Raw genomic sequence first — 19559 nt, 5'->3', positions numbered from 1 at the left:
GTACTCCACCCAGATATGTTACCATGGTACAGATTTTCATTTTGAAAAAAAAAAAAAAAAACATTTTAATGAACAGAATTTCCACATATATTGTGTGGCCAGAATCATCTTTTTTTTCTCCTGGACGTACAGTGATACCCACCTGCAGTGTGTACAAACTCCTGGGGACTTCCCTGTACATCTTTGGCATGTGAGAAACGTGTCCCCGGGAACCCAGAGAACATGCCATGCTGGCTCTGAAGGGCCACACAAAGGCACAGGAATTCATGCACTGTGCAACATTGTATTCACTATTTCTGAATCATTATCTGAAATACTTTTCCCCAATGGAACTTATTTATTTGTTTGTTTGTAAAGAACATTGTCACTGTCCTTCTTCTTCTTCTTCTTGTGTGAAAAAGTTATCCCTGGAACATGTTTTTCGTATGGGGAAGACATTGCACCTGGGTGATCTTGTGAAAGTCTGTCTCATATGGGTAAATGTGTGTAACTGGGTCTGAGGAGCTGGAGGTGTGCTGGACACAGCTGGATAAAACAGCTGCACTTTTTAATACTCATTGTTGGAGCTTGTTTACAAAGCTCTCACAAAACAGGTGGGCTTCAACATTTGAGTTTTTCCTCTTTACCTTTTTTCAAATGTCTTTCCATGTGATTTGTAGTTTGAGTGGTGCATTTAAACATTTTTCATCATGCACTTTTAACTATGAATATATTAATCAAGTGTAAGAATAGCTGTTTCTCACCTTTAAAGAATGGCATTGTGGTTTCTGACCAGAAGAACAAGAGATTCTTCACCTACTGTTTGTCACATACCTACTTCACAATTCCCTGCAGGGATACAGTATGTGATATTAAGTGGGAGATTATATAGCAAATAAACCACACACAGACCTCAGTAACTAAGAAAGCCAGTAAATTTACTGAATTGTCTGCAAAATACAAATAATGTTTTTTCCAACAAGAGAATCTTTATTTTATTTCCATATTCGTATTCACTACAGACAGCTGAATGAAGTCCCTTGAGATACAGAGATGTGGGTTTTTATAATAACATCTTGTCTTCAAGTGGCGACAAAGGCCAGCTTATGCCACTGTGAGCCTCTTTTTTTTTAAAGTTACAAACATGTACGTCAGACGTTCCCCATTTCAGGTTTTGTACAAGCTACATTTGTTTCTACTGTTTTTTGTGTATTTTTTCTGTGAATTATTTATGAATAGAAACAACTTTTTTTCCAGAATAAAATTGAATAAAACAAAAAAAAAAAACAACAAAAAAACTGTTGGAGCAATCCTAGAACTGTGTGTGGATTATATGATTGATAAAGCAAATCAATACAATGCTGTTACGCAATGCCTTAGAAACACTGTTGTCATCATCACTGTTCTTACACAGAATTGAATCAATAATTAGCATTTGAGGTACTGTATGGGTCAGTATGAGGTACAAACAGATTTCAGGTCACAGAACTGGCAGATCCAATTGCAAAAAAAAAAAAATTAAAGAAAAATAGTAATAATAAATAAAATGATTACAGAAGCACTGCTATACTGATCAGAAGTATTGAAGGATTGCTCCATGTCTTTGGTTAAAAAAACATATGAACAAAATCCATTATCTGAACCCTTTGAAGCACATTACAGGAAAAAAAAAGAACAGTACTCTGATAAGTATCTCCGTTAAGTGCCCAGGGGAACCACAAAGCAGATGTGACAATATTGACCTGTTTTGTTACATAGAAAATGGGGTAAGACTTTTGAATGTGGTGCTGTTATAAATCCATAATAAAGTAGTAAAAACTAAATTGTGTATGATTTTAAAAATTATTGATGGTTTTCCAATGTTATTATTGGTGTTCAATTTATTATTAAGGAGACCAGTGTTGCCAGATTGAGAAAAGGCTGCAATATGTTTGGTTTATATTGGAGGAACTTTATAACACATAAACTAACAATTATTATTGTTATTACAACAATAAACATAATATTTATACATTACTAGTTATTCATTCTTTATTGAGCCTTTATAACAGAGCCATGTTCCAAAGTGTTACTGAAAATAAGCAATTCCCCACAGGCAGTTCAGGCAAATCAGTGTTCAGAATGTTAATCCAGTGACTGGAGAATCCAAAATATTGACAGCTTCATTTGCTGTAACTGGTATCGGTGGTGTTACCAAGATATTTTAAGTGAACACCCCCACAGACCAAACAAGGAAAAATTCATTGCTTTTTCCCAAGGTCATTACATATTCCGGATATAATCATTAAAAACGTAAACATAACTGTTAAAATGTATGGGAGTATGGGAGGGCAATGTGAAAATAAATTTGTACACATTTTTGTACGCACTAATATCATTTCGTCATTAGTGTTCTTTAAACAACACGCAATTGAAGCTCAAAGTTACAACATGGAAAGAGCCACTGGTTTTGGTTTCACATTAAATGCTGATGTTGCCTTAACTGTGTGTACTCACGACTGTGTTATTTAATGGACAATAATAGAAAAATGAACATGACATAGAACATAACTTCTAGGGCTCCGCCCCTTAAATCTGACTTTGTGCATGCGGCATTAACACTGTAACCTCATATTAACTGCACACAGCTTTGATAGCAATAACCTTAACATTGAGTAACAGCAGATCCAGTATAATGAGGCAGAGGCCGAGAGAGAGAGAGATGCCTAGCTTTCTGTAAAAAAGTGACGTGTCAAAATCCCAAATTGTGCTTCTCCTCAACCAGCTCGCCGGGGTTCCTACGTTGTCGCTTTGCTATGCTATAATTTCAAGTCACATTTGTCTGGGGAAAGAGGAACCCTGTCTAGCTGTCTCACCCCTCAGGCCATGCACCGATACAACACTTCCCCCGTTCACACTCGACACGGACCAAATTCTCCACAACAGCCACAACAACACTAACAACAGCTAAAAAAAGGAAAAGCAAAACCGTCAAGGTTACAAATGCTATAAAATATGCTATTTCAATAGTTCAAAATTGTCATTTCTCGAGGTCAAATCGCACATCGCTTTTCATCTGACTCCTAATTCGAGCTCCAGCTCGCTTGGGATGGTGCGTGACCAAACACCGTCCCGAACTCAAGTAAGGGGGTGGAGGCGAAAGGTTTGGGCACTATATATACAATATCCTGCCAAAATATTTAAAATAGGACAAACCCCCGCCACCATGCCTCACCCGTGGTATTTGGTAGAAATTCTAACACTTTGGTTTCACTGAAGTGTGACTTTAACTTTCTTCTTTTTTTTCACCAAACAGGCACACAAACGTGTGTTCAAGCTTTAATGGGAGTGTTGCATTTCCGTGCATGGGAACAGCCAGCCAGTTCCCATGATATGTCATCGTCTGTACAGAGGTCTTCTAATAATACAGGTAACCTGTGAATAGGTCGACAGGTGGATCATTGTAGCTGGTTAGGTTAAACTAAACATACCCCTGAATAGTTCTGTTAGCCATCAAACAGAACAGCACATGTGCTACTGCACATACATAACCCCACTAATAAGATAAAACGTTGTTTGCTATGACCATTATTATATATTCATATATTAGAAAGCTATACACAAGCATGTTAATTTCACAGATTTTTTTTTTTTTTTTAAAGATTCTTAATAATATTATATATATATAATAAGAAATACACTTTAAAAACAAAAACCTCTACAAAGAGAAAACAGTTATTTGTTCAGCAAAGCATGGGTTTTAACCTCTGTCTTCATGGCTTAGGGTAGTGCTTTCTATACAAAAACCCATGTAATTTATCATCTCCTAGGCTTTTCATATAATAGCAAAGCTATCAAAAACACATTCTGGCTTATATAAACTACAAAAAGCCACAAATGCTTTGCATTTTATTCCTTTTTTTTTACGAAAATATACGCAAAATGTATCGTACATGTTTCTTATTCTGATTACGTAATTCTAGACCTGAATTTTGTGTAATTATCTAACATGGCTCTTAAAGAAAAGTATGGTCCACTTTTACTGAGTTCTGATTGATCATGGCATTAATTAGCTCCATACTTTGAGGGAAAATATTTGACATAGGTCCAGGTCGTGGGTCTGCAGGTATATCCTGTGTGATTCTTCAAAAGTTGCATATCAGCTTTTTATCTCTTTTGTAAATAAGCCTACAAAGTCTGGTGACTTTGAAACCCCTCCCTGGCCCTCTATGTACATAAATACGTTGAACCTGCAACATGACATTATCTAATGTAACATACATTTTGCAAGAGAGCACTGCAAAGAAAAGACGGCAGCAAAAAAAGAATGAGTAAAAGATAACCTAAGCTGTACACAAATATTACTTGTACATCTCAAGTGCTTGACTTTTAGACTCGGCAACATAGTCTTCCACTCACTCATTTAATTACGCCATATCACTGAAGTTGAGAGTAGTTTTACAAAACAAGAGTACCTGACCTTTTTTTGTTTATTTCTTTATATAAACACACACGTCCCCGTATGTATGTATATTGTTTTTTTTCCACACAAATAATGCACTTCCCTCCCCTCCCACTACGCATGACCCTTCCATTTCCCTATATCCCCCCCCACCCCTCCCCCTCCCCAATACCACCCACTCCCGCTAATACATTTTTATATCACTTTAACATGAACAGCACACACACTCAGCGCAAAAAAAAAGAAGTGAATAAACCAAACTTAAATTTAGAAAATGGGGGGGGCCCCCCTCCTGGAGCGAACACGTGGGGCGGGGCAGGAGGGGAGGCGGGTGGGGGGCGGGGGGCGGGGGACCGATCGAGCGAGCGAGCGAGGGAGGGAGGGAGCGGCGTCGCGGGCGCGGCCCGCTTTATCATGTGGCCCAGCCCTCGGTCAGGCGCACGCGTTTGACCGACGGGCTCCCCCGCTCCTCCGCCGACGGCCGCATCAGTCCCAGGGGCGAGTGGAACTCGCTGCGGGGGTCCTCGCGGTCGCTGCCCTCGTACGAGCTGCTGCAGCTGCTCAGGCTGTCGACGGGCGAGCGGCCCGAGTCCTGGCGGGACGGGGCCTGCTGGTGCGCGTAACCCGCGGGCGTGACCCCGGGGTGGTCTCTAGGAGGAGAAACAGGTTCGGACTTGATGTGCAGGCTTTGAGCAGAAGGCAGGGAGAGATTTGAACTCTGACATAAGTGAGTGCTAGTGCAATTTCTGTAGGAGGAAAGGAAACGCGGTTACAGGATGAGGGAAATGAACGCGCAACTGCTGCACAGATGCACGCGCAGCACTCAGAGCAGACGCTCTCACGCGCGCGTGCACACACACCCATGCACGCACGCGCACGTGCACACGCACGCGCATGCATACACACGTATACATACACACACACAGTTAAACAGAACAGATGCTCTCACGCGCGTATGCAAACACACACCCATGCGCGCACGCGCATATGCACACGCACGCACATGCATACACACGTATACGCACACACACACAGTTAAACAGAACAGACGCTCTCACGCATATGCACACACACCCATGCACGCACGCGCACGTGCGCACGCACGCACATGCATACACACGTATACATACACACACACAGTTAAACAGAACAGATGCTCTCACGCGCATATGCACACACACCCATGCACGCACGCGCATATGCACACGCACGCACATGCATACACACGTATACATACACACAGTTAAACAGAACAGTGCCTTCTTGGACTTTAGAAATGTTGCTAACGAGAACAGCAAAACTCTTTCATCTTTCAAATATGTATTTTACATGAATATTATTTTTCAAAGCATTTATTTTCTCAAAGTTCAGAGAACTATAAGAGCTCTATATGGTGCATGTTACTGTGTCCACATACTGCAGTAGAAATTGCTGTGTATTTTGTTTAAATTGGCAATTATGGGTATGATTTTGATATTAAACACATCACTGTTTTAAAGAGCGCACTTTGCCATGACAGCTTGTACTGCATAGTGTATAAATGTGTGCCAGAATATTAAAGAAAAACATTCAGCGAGCGTTTGATCATAATGAGTGTTTACCCTACGTATGCAAGCCGAAAATGTTCTTTTTGCCAGTCACTGTGGGGACCGTGGTTTTAGGTCTTTGACAGCAGTTCAATGCGAAACCTCTTTCTGACACGTACCATATGCATTGGCTTCCAGGAATGTAAAATTCGGAGCGGCCGTGAGATGCGCCGTATGGCTGGGCCTTATTGAGGCTTTGCTACTGTCGGCAGGCTAACCCCACACAGATGACAGCGAGCGCTCTGCCCGGAGCTCTAAATGGAACTACGGCCCCCTTTCCCTAAACTGGCCCGTGCCCCCCCCCCCGCCTTTGTCCATCTTTGGGAACAGGGAGGCTTTTGAGAGGCGGGGCCTTGATGTGGGGGCCCTGAAACATGCACAGAAGCCCTAGAGACGTGCTTCCCCCGGCGCACACACAACAACTCATTTCATCCCTGATAATAAAGGCATGCTGCACACCAAACTCAGCTAAGGCCAAAAGTAACCACATAACAGGTCTTAGAGATAATCACTTACAGAGTATGGCCACATGAGAGCATAGCCTTCCAGTAATATGACTGACAATAAATACCCTCTTCTTACTGCTAGCCACGAGTGTAACGTATGCACAGAAACATAAAAGTTCTACGGTCTGCAACTGTTATCAAATAGTCTCAAATATGCAGCATGTACACACCTATGCACTTTCAGTGTTGATAATGCTGACGTCATGACCGTAGTGTGAAAAGGTGTGTCACTGAAGCCGGTGGCTGGCAGGCCGTAGAGGCGGGGCCTGTGCAGGGGGCGGGGCCAGTGCGAAGGGTACTCACCCTAAGTGGCCCAGGGCAGAGTGCTGCATGTTCTGCAGGTGCTGCTGCTGCCAGCCCGTCATGGAGCCCAGGTGCAAGCCCCCGGAGCTGTTAAAGCCCGTCAGAGACAGGTCGCCACTGTTCAGAGAGTATTCTGCGCAGGGGAAGGGAGAGAGGGAGAAAGAGAGAGAGAGAAAGGGAGGGAGGGAGAGGGAGAGAGATATGAGCTATTCTGAAGACCGCTGTTGGCATTTTGTCTAAACCGTAAGAAGTGTCTCACGGGTCGAACGGGGTGATTGATGCCTTCAGCAGTCAGTGTTAAAAGGAGAGGTGGCACTTAAAGTCCTCACAGAGTGTTACAGAGACACTAGAGTCTCTGAGTCAATAGAGTGTAAGTATTGCAACGCTGTACCTACCAGTACCATATGAGGTGGAAATGGCAGATGGGTACCCTCCCATTCCTTGTCCTGGTAGAGTTGGCGTTGCTACAGAAACCACAGGGGTAGCCAAGGATTGGGCAGATTGTGAGTTATTTATCCGCTGGTTCTGCAACAACAACAAAAAAACCTCCATGAACACTCGGTACGACTTTTTTCCCTCTATGGTGCTGAAAATTAACACGCCGCAAATTTCTTGAATTCATCAGAGGCTACCTGCATCTCCATTGAACTTTGTCAGCCCTATCATTTATAACCCTTCTGAGGACTTGTTGTTGCTATAGTAACACAAACATCCTAGTCTCCAAGGCAACGGGACCAGTAACATAAACAAGGGTCGCTGTATTGAGGAGGGAGACCTAAAATGCGATAAAATATGAACATCATCCTTCTGATTTGGGACCTTAATTTTGATTCAGAATCTGTGTTAAAAACAGTCTGTTGCTGCCATGAATCAAGAAGACATGATAAACTATCAGTAATGGACAGATCAGACCCTATGTGCTTATGCAGACAGACCACTAGATGTCAGCCTTGCCTTTGGAACGGTCCTTAGTCCTACACATGAGAACCATGTGCAGAATATCATGAGGCTACAATTGTACCTTGTTCTGTAGTACATCCCACACTGAAATAATCCCTGTCTTATTCTATTTAAATGGAACATTTTAACCATTTTAATGATGATGGGGTCTAATAATTATCCTGCTGTAATCCCACTTACCAATAGGAGATCAACGTCCTCAGACTGGCGGCATTAAAGGGGAGGGGCAATACATTGAAATTAGTTTCAGTGCTGGCAGAGCAGGGAATGCTGTGTCCCTAAGTAAGGGATGGCTCTGAGCAGGACTACAAATGAATGGATCAGCAACAGGACAATATTCGCTACATCGCTATTCGCTAATGCTAATGCTAATAACTAATGCTGAGGACTGGATTTATCGGTCTCTTAAAGAGGAAAAAGCCAAATACTGGGGGAAAATCCAACATGTCATATAAAAGAGAGGCAGAATACGAAGGGACAGCAGATAGGGGGAAGGAGGGAGGGAGAAGAGGAGAAGGAGCGGGAGGAGGGACTGGTCCTCGACCAGCCGCGTTGGGCGGGGCGAGCGCTGGGCGGCGCGGGCGCGTGACTCACGATGGAGGGCATGTTGTTCTTGGCGCCGGGCGGGATCAGCACGCGCAGGTCCGGCTTGCGGTTGCTCATGCCCAGGTTCATGGGCGGGGGGGACTTGGCCTGCAGGTTCTTGTTCATGCTGCCTGGGGACACCAGCATCCCGGGGGAGTTGCGGTGGTTCCCGTACCCGTTTCCTGGAGGGAGGAGGGAAGGGGGGGACAGGGCGGTCACTCCTGCTGTCTGGGAGGGGGGTGCTCTAGCACCACCCGTTACACGGATTCCTTTTTATCTGCCCTTTTTATGTGGGTGCTTCTCAATACAAGAAAAAATTCAATTCAAAGAGGGGAAAAAAATAAAATAAAGATAACAATACACGTGCATTAAAGTAGACCAGATAACATTTTTAAAAATGATTTTGCAAATACTAAAACAGTTAACAAAGTAAAAAATATGAAGTGATGCAAGTTTCTGCAAATATTACAGCATTCTGGACTGCAGCAAACAAAGGATCAACGATCTGTCTCGGGAGCGCTCGATGTGAAGGGTAGCAACTGAAGCAGTGAAAACTGGAAAATTACCGGCTGTTCCGTGAGATGTTTTACCAGTGCACTGAATCCTGTAAAGGATTATTTTTTCCAGGAAGATTTTTTTTTGATGTCATTCTTGTGGCATCTAGGTGTTCGGCAGTGTCACCACTAAATCACTGGACTTACAGACCGCAGCGGGACCGGCCCACTGCTGGTAAACGCATGTATGTTTTTCACTGCAACAAAGGGGCTGGAGTCATACACCAAACCCACATCTCTGCGATTCCCCACCCATGTTTGTCTCTACGAGAAAAAGAGAAACGAACCCAGCCTTCAAAAAAAAAAAGCTTGAGTTTCAGTGCTTTCACTCAGCCAAAGGCACTGGTTTTTTTCTGGGGGTAGTACCCAAAGTGCTATAATGCCCTTACCACTTGAAAGAGGGGCAAGAATTATATGTTAGACTTGAATGAATTGCCTAATCATACACTAGTGGAAAATGAGTCACAGATGTCTTCTGCGGCAGTTTCACTGTGGACCTTTGTTTCACTTGAAGGGCCGATTCAGTTTCAGAATGACAGTTTTGAAGGCGCAATTTGCACAGTCTGAAGAACCTAAATTATTGCTCGCAGCCAATTAAGCAAAGGTCTCACAATAGTGACAAGACATATATGTGTACAGTTCTGGATCACTGAAAATCTTGGCGTTGCCTGTCTACTGGCCGCCCCGGAGTTTGCTTCCACAGACGCGACAGCAGATGTCTGAGAGCGAGATCGAATGAGCACATGAGCTGCTCTGCAGAGCTGCTCTGAAAATCTCACAGATGGGAGACAGTGAGTTAAAACAATCCCCATAATCTCTCCAGCCCTTTTTCGGCAAAACGCGTGACCTAATATGGAGAATGGAATAGATTTCATAGTAATACCCATGAAAAATGCGTGGCGCAGTTTTTTTTTTTTTTTTTTAAATAGGCGGGCATTAGAAACTGACGGTCGCGTTTTCCGATACCCAGACGAGCACTCTTCGTAGCCAAGTACGCCGAGCAATAACAGGCTTCAGATCAGCGCGTGCAAGGTCATTTTATATACGTGAAAATCGGAAAAAAAAGAAATAAGCATGTCTGATTGTACGTGGGGGTTTCACATGCCAAGAGAGTGAGTCTTCCTTTTTCTTTTTTATTGAACTCACAATATAAAGCATAGCAATTCAGACCAAAGCCTGGCTTTAAAATAGATACTGTAGACACAAAGGACAGCAGAGCTGTGGTAATGTGCTCCTACATGCTTCCACCCCTGTCACCTGCTATATATAACTAATGCCAGTTGATGAAAGGTATGCACAGAACAGCATATTGTGGGTAAACTGCGAGTCAAATTTAGCAGCATCAGTTATGGCCACACTTTGCATGGCAACAATGTCAGCCTGACATTTTGAACGCCTTCTAGCAGGCTGGGTTCATAAGCCTGACAGCTGTAGAATCATCATCTTCTTCTTTCTTCTTCATCTTCTTCTTCTACTTATACTTCTCTCCCTCCTGGTTTAGTTTGGGTCTGGTGATGTCTAGACTCCTGCTCTGCTGCACTAAAGCAGATGAGACTCCTCTCATCTGCTTTAGTCCGGATCACCCACTCTTTTGTGGAATGGCCCGTAACCATGGAAACCACCTCAAGGCCCACGCCGTCTTAATTAAGGAGTGCAGATTCGCTCGTTTTCTCACGCTTGTCTTCTGATGCAGACCCAACATACAGCAGGTGTGCTTCACAGGTGGGGGAGCTAGACAGACAGGTCATGTTCTCAGTGTTAACAATGTGCCCTAGCCATTTTTCTCTGATACTGTTCTGCATTCTTCATTAAGCTTCATTAAAACTAATGCAAAAAAACACTGCACCCACTGCCTCTACACGCTTGACAGGTGGGCTGGAGGCTGGAATGAGCTTGAGAGAGAGAGGGAGGGAGAGAGGGGGAGAGAGAGAGAGATGGAGCGCTGTAGGCAGGGAGGCTGGTCTGAATTAGCCTTGCTGACTGGTCTCTGCTCAGCTCACTCCTGGAGAGCTAGCACTGCCCGGCACATTTCACTCAGAGTACATATTCTGCCGTCTCCTATTAAAACCCGCGTTTCCATGGACACCAGAGGTCTTGGCGCACCTTTCCGCACAGCGGCGTGCACTCAGGTACTCCGTGCTCCCGGAGAACCAGCTGTGAGTGGCACCTAACGCTGGGCCTGGGGTCGGAATGTGCCAGGGCAGGGGTGGAGCGCGGAAAACAAAGGAGCTGAGCTCCCGCTGAGCGGAAGAGCCGCGCGCAGCCTGCCGCCCGTCTGCTAATTGGAAGCGCGGCCTCTGCCACGGCACCCTCTTCTCCTCACCCTCAATGGCCGCCGCGTTATGGGTCAGATCAGTTGGGCTCCAAAGAGCAATGAACACCCTGGGTTTGGAAACAGTACGGCTTTGTACTCGGGAAGTAAATAAATGGCATACAAGATACTGAAATTTGCCTTTGGCAGTGCTTCTGCACAGCCTTCTGAAACAGCTTTTGTTTATACCAACACACATGCACACACATGTATATATGCAATGCGCACAGTTGGGTTAAGCAGGATATTGAGCAACCGTCTATAAGTGTACTGAGATGCAACAGCAACCGTGGCAGCAATTAGAAAGGGCAATTAGAAACATTAAAAATGTTTACAGGGACGTGAACACACAGATGTGGTGGGAGGTAGTCACCGGCTCTGAATGGAGCACTATTTAAGCACTATTCCCTTTCCTGTTGACTCTTTAACAGTTCTGGATAGGCCTGGTCCCAGAGCCTGAACAGGCACACTAGGGTTTCAGCTCAGAAGTCACCAAATGCCACAGCAGGTGGCACATAGCACTGATGCAGGCACCAGGGAGGATCAGTGCGACGAGGAGTCTCGCAGACGGCACAAAATGGTTGCCGCCCCTTTGCTCTTTTCGGAGCGCAGAGGGGCCCTTTGAATTGGCTGTCTGCTATGGAGAGGAACCTGGGTGTTTCGTAGTTGCTGACATTGAGCCACAATGGCCGTAAAAGGAGAGGGGAAGGCCTTCCAGAGACTCGAGAGGGCTTCCTCCTGACGGCTCTCCCTGCGATGGTGGCCATAAATCAAGGCCGCAGCTCCCCATCAGTCAGATTTTCTCCAGCGAGAGCTTGGGAGAGGATGATTTAGGGCACACGACTGCTGCCACGGAAAAGATGGAAGACCTCTCGCCCCTCCCCCAGCTCGTCCCTTCAGTGTAATTAGGTGTGACACCGAGCACATGCACCACCATCTCCAGGCAGCACGCCTGGAGTCGCAGGTCAGGACGGGCCACCATCAGGGCCAAACGTGTGACTGTCTGGAGCCGTCTCCACACTCTCAGTCTGTATCAGTCACCATCAGCCAGGGTGATTTAAAACATACAGAAACCAAAAAACCGAAACCTAAAAAAAAAAAGACCGCTCCATTGACATGTGTTGAATGCTAATAAAGGCCAGGGATATTCCTTGTGAACATTGTGTAAGAATAAAATTAAATAAGAACTGGAAAGGGAACAATCACCGAGTGACTGAGATGTCACCATCAGTACCGATGTATTTACACCTGGAAATGCAAAGGTGTTAAGTTCTCAGAAGCGTGCGGTTGGTGAACATCCACCACCGTTTGGTGATCTGTGCTCGAGTGTGGTCCTGTATCGTCTCGCATGGACACTGACCCCAGGATACTATGGACAGTAAGAGTCTCGGGGACGTGAGGGGTGAGTGTGATGCATGTGGAGCCACTTGTGCCATCTCCCTAATGCCACCCAGGGCAGTCTCAACTGCAGACTCAGGTGGAACGCTTGGGAAGGCCAACATCAAACAGACCCGTGTAATTGCTGGTGTCCGGCTAAACCTTATTTATTTATGCGGGCTCGACACCCATATTAAAGTGTAAGTTGCTTTCGCAACCAGTCATGAAGCGAATGCTGCCAAAACAATAGCTGGCGCCATGTAATTAAAATTAAAGCTTGCTCCTCGAACCTGGGTGACTCCACTGAAGTGACCTTCGCCGTGCGTCGCGCAGCGCATGCAGTGCCCCTGTAATCCTGGGAGCGTGACACGGTCGCAGTGACGCGTGACGTTGTATTCAGACATCGATCGTTGGCTTCGCCACTGGCGCAAGCTTTGCCAGCATCTGCGAGCTCTGAATGGCGGAAACGGGCATGAAGGACTAGCAAAAAAAGCTTCGAAAACCAGAGTTTGATATGTGTGCTGTGTTACTGTGATAAAATGGATTGGCTCAGACATGTTTCTGTAAAATCTAGCCTTCTCTGTTTTGTTTTTTTTTTTTGGACAGCAATTTACAAGCCACAGTGGGAATCTAATCCTAAAATAGGGGCTTGTCTAAAAAAAGCGAATATTCATACTGCCTCTTCTTAAATGGCCGTTGAACAATGAGTTGAATGGGACACATAAGTGTATGGCCAATTCCATGTCTTTTTTCCAGTGTAGAATGACACAGTGTGGCTCTGTTCCCCGCCGAAGCAACAAAGGATGCATTTAATGCGAGATCTGCAGCGCGTTGCCGGCAGCACGCATGGCAGAGAAACTCTACTTTTGTCTGAGGCAGTGACAGAGGGCACCACGTGAAGAGCCACACTCCATGCCAACCCTAAATCCAACCCTTTCATACATCCGTCACGGCCAATAGCAAACAGCCTAGAAAAATCTCCCGGGCAACAACATGGCATGGTGACCGACCGTGGTTCATTTGCTTTTGTACAAACCTACTGTAGTAATAAATCACTTATGAAGGGAGAGTATATAGGAAAATATAGGAATTCAGATAAAAAAATGAAAATCTTAAATAATTATATCAAGGTACTGGTAATGTCATTCAGCAAGTTTCACTGGGGTACACATCTTACAGTGTGATTTATAGTTATACTACAAATGTAGTCTTAATAGATATAATGATGCAATTAATTAATATACATGTATAAGGGTCAGCAGGCTAACTAGAGTGGTGCCTCAGTCAAAATGAGAAATATAAACCTGTTTCAGACTGTTAATGTTTTGACTTCCTAACCTGAAACCATTCGTCAGGATATCCTAAAGCCGCACTCTGAGCAAATATTTAGAGGGGAAGTCGGGTCACTGAGTAAAGACGTGCCTCTTAATGCATTTTAATGAAGTGGGGGGGGGGAACATGTGTGCTGAAACAACAAATGTACAGAAAATACACATCAGTTCTTACCAGCACTGGTGCCTGCACTGGTGGTGAGGTCGGAACTTATGAGGCCACCTAGGATTAAACGAGAAAAAAAGAAGAAGCAGGAAATGATTAGGGAAAGACTTATTGGCCCTCGTTCCCGCTTCCTCTCCCACAATCCCCTCTGTGAACGACAGGTCAGACCGAGTAATTTCAGTCATTAACAAGTGCTCTCTCTGCCCCCCTCCCCACTCCCCCAACTCCGGGGACATATCATGCCTGCGCGTGTGAGACGGACGGACGGAGGGGGAAGGAGAAAAAAAAAAAAAAGACCCTTCAGGTTTACCCATATCCACCGACCGCGCGCGCTAGAAACGGCTTCGGTGAGCCCACGCCGGCGTCCAAGAAAAACGCCATATTTTTAAACGTCGGGAGCCCGTGCGGTTTAGGCATCTCCAGCTCGGCCAAAAATCATATTTAGTTATGCGCCTGTAATATGAAGCAAATTGTATGAGGAAGCCAAGGATAATCACAGGGCTCACACTGCGGGCAGCCGGCAGCTGACCAGAGGACAAAATAGAGCTTTTAGACAATAATAACAAACCGACTGGAGGATTACACTGCCCACAGATATGCCACCATAAACGCTCTTACTCTATATATATATACGGAGAGAGCAAAATGTCTGCACATAATGTGCTATGCTAAATCTTCATCTGCTCAGACTTCCTTTTAATAAAATATTAAGCCACAAAACTGTAAGCTATATACATTTACACAGCGATGGGTGTGTAAATGTATATAGAAAATGTCCTGTCTGTTTAAAGATCGGAGGCCAGAACTCCCCAGGAAGAGGAAAGGTATATCTTCCTGGTTCATGAGGCATTCTTTTGACGGACGCTGGTGGAAATTTTATCAGCGGTTAAACGACAGATCTCAAATCATGAAAACTTGATCAGAGATGACACTGAGAACAACAAGACCAGGTTAAAACCTAGTATATGGCTGGACCTAACACACGTGATCCGGCCGACCAATGGTATAACTTCATCACTCACTCACTCAGTCACGCACTCAGTCACAGACATTCGCGTTTGTAGGACTGGCCCCGCTGTTGCGGTCCAGCCAAAAAAAATGTATGCTTTAATGTTTCTTTTATCAACAAATATGCTGAGTGCAGTCAAGATATATGAAGATTGCTTTAAGCGAACATGAGAAGGGTTTCAACAGATAATATCCTCATTTCTTCTGTAATTCCAGACTGATAATAATTTTGTACTGATATCAGTGTCCTTTCACACAGAGCTGTTAATGTGCGGAGTAGACTGCCAATATGTGTAGCAACAGCAAAAACCCTGTGTTCAACACCAGGCATGGAACAGTACTACACTCTCAGCTAGAGGAGCAAGATTGGCTGAATGGTCTGTTCTCAACTTCAAAGATCCTTACATGCTTACCATCACCTGAACATGGTTGATAGGCTACTCTGGTGATTAGTTGCGTGTCTGGCTGAGAGGGTCCTTGTTAGGTGTCTGTAACCAGCACAGTGTGTACTATCGACCATGCTGAGAGAGGGGCCAGTTGCGGGCGAGCTGTACCTGCGTTTCCTGCACTAGGTGGGCGATGCGTGATCCCTGGGGACATGCTGTTCCGCTGGAGGGAGGGGTGGGCCAATGGCAGAAGGTTGTGGTTGCCCAGGGATCCGCCCGGGTGGCTGTAGATCAGGCTGTTGGGGTTGCTGGTAGGGATGGACACTGGCATGTCGTAGTTAGAGGGGGGGATAGCCTGCGGGGGGAGAGAGAGGAATCACAGGCACGTCAGGGACTAGGGCGGGGACCTCCAGTTCACCTCAGATGTCTAAAAAAAAATGGTTTAAAAAAATGTTTGCATCTCCCTTGGACATGAGGTGGATGAGGACTGTTCATTTGAGAGATTTTATTTTACACAGAATTTTTATTTAGAAACTACTCCACGTCTACTGCTGCATACTGGGATATGCGTGCATGTGCGTATGTGTGTATGACATTTTTTTTATACTCTTGGATCATGTGATTGGTTCCCTGAGGGGGCAGGGGAGCAGGTGACGCCTAGATAGCTGCTCGCTTGATTTTTCGGAGACGGAGACGTCCTTGCTCTCAGCACTTTTCGGCCCGGTGTTGAGACAGCGTTCCACGCCCCCCTCTCTCGCGGCCCAGGTGACTGAAATACCCCAATAATCATTAAACAAGTCTGGACAAGTCCTTCCTTGGGGTAGGGGTGTGTGAGGGGGGGGGGGTGTCGCCCCGTCCTGCCAAGGCCACCTTGCTGCGATGTGTCTCTGAAATCAGATTAGCGCACGCCTCCGCCTCTCTCCGCTCTCTGCTCTTCTCCCGCCTTCGTTACCCAACCTGCCGCCTCGCACCCGCGCCTGACCCAATTTGAGGTGAGGCACGCTCTGAAGCGCGTGCCGCTCGTGCTGCGAACGCCGCTTTCTAATTCTGACAAAGACGTGCCCTCGATAAGTGGGTATGGCGTGCTACTTCATAATCAACCGTGCCTCTTTCAAGACCCTTTCAGAAACAGGTCTCCTGTACTTCTCGAGGACGCCGCATGATTCTTGTTTTTTTTCCCCCCTCCCTCCTCTTTTTCACACAAAGAGAGAGACGCCGGTTTGCCTTTCTAGATGTTTCTGTGCTTCTGGGGCAGTGTCAATCAAGCAATTATCAAAGGGCAGGCGAGGACCTCGAGGAGAACGGTCTCGGTCTCACCGCCCTACTCCTCCCCGACAGGGTCGCTGTCCTGTTGACTGGCTGCTCGTGCCCTGGAAGCTGTCCCCTCGCGCTGTTGTCTTTGGGAAGTGCATATAGCCTCGTAATTGCTGCCATGTGCCCTATTGCTGCTGTGAGTCATATAAGAACCCTTCTATAGGAACGTCCATTAGAAATCGGATCTGACCTCTTTACAAGGCCAGGGCTCTCTCTGCTCTTTCCTTTAGCTGCATAAATATTATTCTTCGGGAACAGCAGCGAAGACCTCAGCGCTAGCGGCTTAGCGTCCGCTCCCCTCCTTTCTCTCCGCTCTCCTTTTTTTCTCCTCCCTTTTCTTTTCCTCTCTCAATGGCAGCCCACTGGAGTTGGTTTCTGCTGCACTGCGTCCCGCTCTTTAATTACCGCCTGGCAGGCTCTCCCTTTTCGTAGCCTCCGTCGTTCCGGCCCTCCCCTCCCCGCCCCGCCGCCCCCGTCCTGCGGCTGGGTGGGTGGAGGGGGCAGGCGGACCGGGCACGGGCCCGCCCCACCCCAGAGAGAGCGCGGGGGCCCCGAGCACTAGGCTGTCATTTTAACGTGCCATCCTTCCTGTTTGGGCCCATCGCTGGAATACGCCACGCTTGCGCTCGGTAGCCGCGGTGACCACAAAACTGCCCCCCCCTCCCCAAAATGACAGCCCTTTCAGGACCACTGTCATTACCAAGTACGTCACTGGCTATTTCCGTGTTTCCGTGTGCATCCCGCTTCTGACTGAAATGCAACCTGCTGTCTAAATATTTATTTTTCAAAACACTGACAAGATCAATATAAAATTATATTTGTTTAAGCCGAAAATTAAATTTTCATGCGTAGCATGCGTACGTTGCTCAACAAATTGTGATAAAACTCACTTCAGACTTTCCGACATCTGAAAAGAAAAGGATTTGGCCTCGGTTGATGAAACTTTGTTACAAAGGATCTTCGTTAGTCTCACCTACGTGGATGAACAAGGCATGCACATTTAAAAAAAAAAGAATCTCTTGCTCAATTGGTTGCCAGGTTTCCGGAGAAAACGCGCAAGCAGACGGCGAGACAGGCTGTAAGTGGAAGAGGAAAGGGGACTGTGACAGAGGTCGGGGGTACTTACGCACAGCCTCTGTCTGCTGATCATGAGGTCGATGTCCTCGTTGATCTTGCGGTACTTGTCCTCGGAGTCCGGGCTGTGGCAGACCGAGTCTTCGGCGTCGATGTCGGGGCTGTCGCAGCCGTTTAAGCCCTTCTTGCGCAGAGTCTGGGAAGGAAGGGGGCGCAAGGCTGTTCAACGGTGAAATTCCGGTGCAGCATAAGGGGAACTGGTTTGGAAACCCAGAGGTTGCGGGTTTGATTCACAAGCAAGGTACTGCTGTTGTACCCTCAAACAAAATCTGAAATGATCAATGTCATATCCTGCTGTATGACAAAATACTACAAAAAAAAATTTATGTTGCATAAGTTATGTATTATTTTAGTTTATTATTTCGTTTATTTAGTTATTTACTATTTAATACATCCGTACATACAGTACATACATACATACAGGCATACAAGTTCAGTGTTTTGATAGCTAACAATAGCTTGTTGTTGACAACTCCGAAAGGATTTAGTGTCTTAAAATTTCACACTGCTGCCTGCACTGTGTCTAGAGATTGTTTTCTGTGTTTTTTTGTGGAATAATACCCTCAGGAATGATTCACATAACGGTTAACGAGCTTAAGCTGTGACAGTAAAGGTGCATTAAAAAAGAAACCTAAAGCGAAATGATTCACGTTTCCTGGCACATTTCACAAATCTGGCCTGACGGTTCCACCCCAGCCTCTGGTCTGCGCGCGGGGGACAGTTTCCTCTTTAGCCACCTGATGGCCACATTCAGGCAGAAACCAGTCGCCTCGGGCCTTCCTGCCCGCGTCGCGCGCGCCTCATTCACGCCGAGACGGGCGCGCGGCCCCGCCCCTTCCTCTCCGCACCTCCGCCCGTCTTTCTGACGCGCCCCCTCGTTTGGCGCTCGGGGTCCGGGGTCGCCGTGGGTGACGCGGCGGCGGCGGCGAGGAGCGTTTTGTCTTAGTCTCCGAGGCGGATGAAAGGGGGGGGGGGGCGGGGCGGGGCGTGCGGCTAGGCCCCGTCTCATCAAAGCCCTCGCCGGCAGACTGGCTGACTGCAGTAAGGGGGGGTTTAATGCGAGGCAGCGTCACGGGCCCCGCGACTGCGCGAGCGGCCGCCGCTTCACAGGGCCCACGCGCCTTTCATGTGCGGCGCTGCGTCAGACGGCAGCAATTAGCCCTGCTTTGGAGCCGCCGCTCATGTGATCACAAAAGGAATAAAAAGAAAAAAGGCCCGGTTAGCGACTCCGCGCTTGGAGACCTCGTACTCTTAACGCTGACAAAATACAGGGGTGAGTGAGCAGTGCATTCCACTGATTTCAACTTATTTCACTGGTCTGACAATTTGAAGGTCAAATTTTGTAACTGTAGAACAGATCAATGTTTTGCTAACACACATATCATTTTCCATATTTGTTTTTTTAACCATCGTTTGTTGATGGTAATAATTCACAATGGAAGTTTATCATAAAACTACAAAAAGAATTCAAGTCTTTTTGTCAAAAATGGCAAATAAAATGCAAAAATGACTGCTGACCTAGGAGGCGTGGTGACAAGTGGCCAGTCATATAACGGACAGATAAAGCACCGCTCTGTGGCTCTGGGGCTACATTAGCCTAGCATGAGTCCTGCCAGAG

At 46.2% G+C, this 19559-nt stretch overlaps 1 protein-coding gene and 1 long non-coding RNA gene across 8 annotated transcripts in view; one reads left to right on the top strand and one right to left on the bottom strand.

Moving 5' to 3' along the window:
- LOC135239529 (uncharacterized) overlaps positions 1-19559 on the top strand; it is a 181458-nt gene that overhangs the window by 82781 nt on the left and 79118 nt on the right. The gene's annotated exons all lie outside the window — the stretch shown is intronic.
- Positions 897-19559, bottom strand: part of mef2ca (myocyte enhancer factor 2ca) — a 72420-nt gene continuing 53757 nt past the window's right edge. For 3 of the 7 annotated variants that reach the window (XM_064307522.1, XM_064307523.1, XM_064307524.1), the window contains 8 exons: positions 17934-18077; positions 15662-15848; positions 14109-14156; positions 8370-8542; positions 7956-7979; positions 7211-7340; positions 6816-6948; positions 897-5166 (listed from right to left, as the gene is read on the bottom strand). In XM_064307522.1, the coding sequence (XP_064163592.1) occupies positions 4833-5166; positions 6816-6948; positions 7211-7340; positions 7956-7979; positions 8370-8542; positions 14109-14156; positions 15662-15848; positions 17934-18077 (1173 nt within the window). In that variant the 3' untranslated portion in view covers positions 897-4832. Of the gene's footprint in view, positions 5167-6811; positions 6949-7210; positions 7341-7955; positions 7980-8369; positions 8543-14108; positions 14157-15661; positions 15849-17933; positions 18078-19559 lie in introns of those variants that run through there. The other 4 variants (XM_064307526.1, XM_064307525.1, XM_064307527.1 and 1 more) reach the window with 4 other exon arrangements.

The sequence above is a fragment of the Anguilla rostrata genome, chromosome 14 (assembly GCF_018555375.3).
Source record: "Anguilla rostrata isolate EN2019 chromosome 14, ASM1855537v3, whole genome shotgun sequence".
Classification (NCBI taxonomy): domain Eukaryota; kingdom Metazoa; phylum Chordata; class Actinopteri; order Anguilliformes; family Anguillidae; genus Anguilla; species Anguilla rostrata.
Note: the sequence above shows the minus strand (reverse complement) of the source record. Positions and strands in the feature narration are given on the sequence as shown.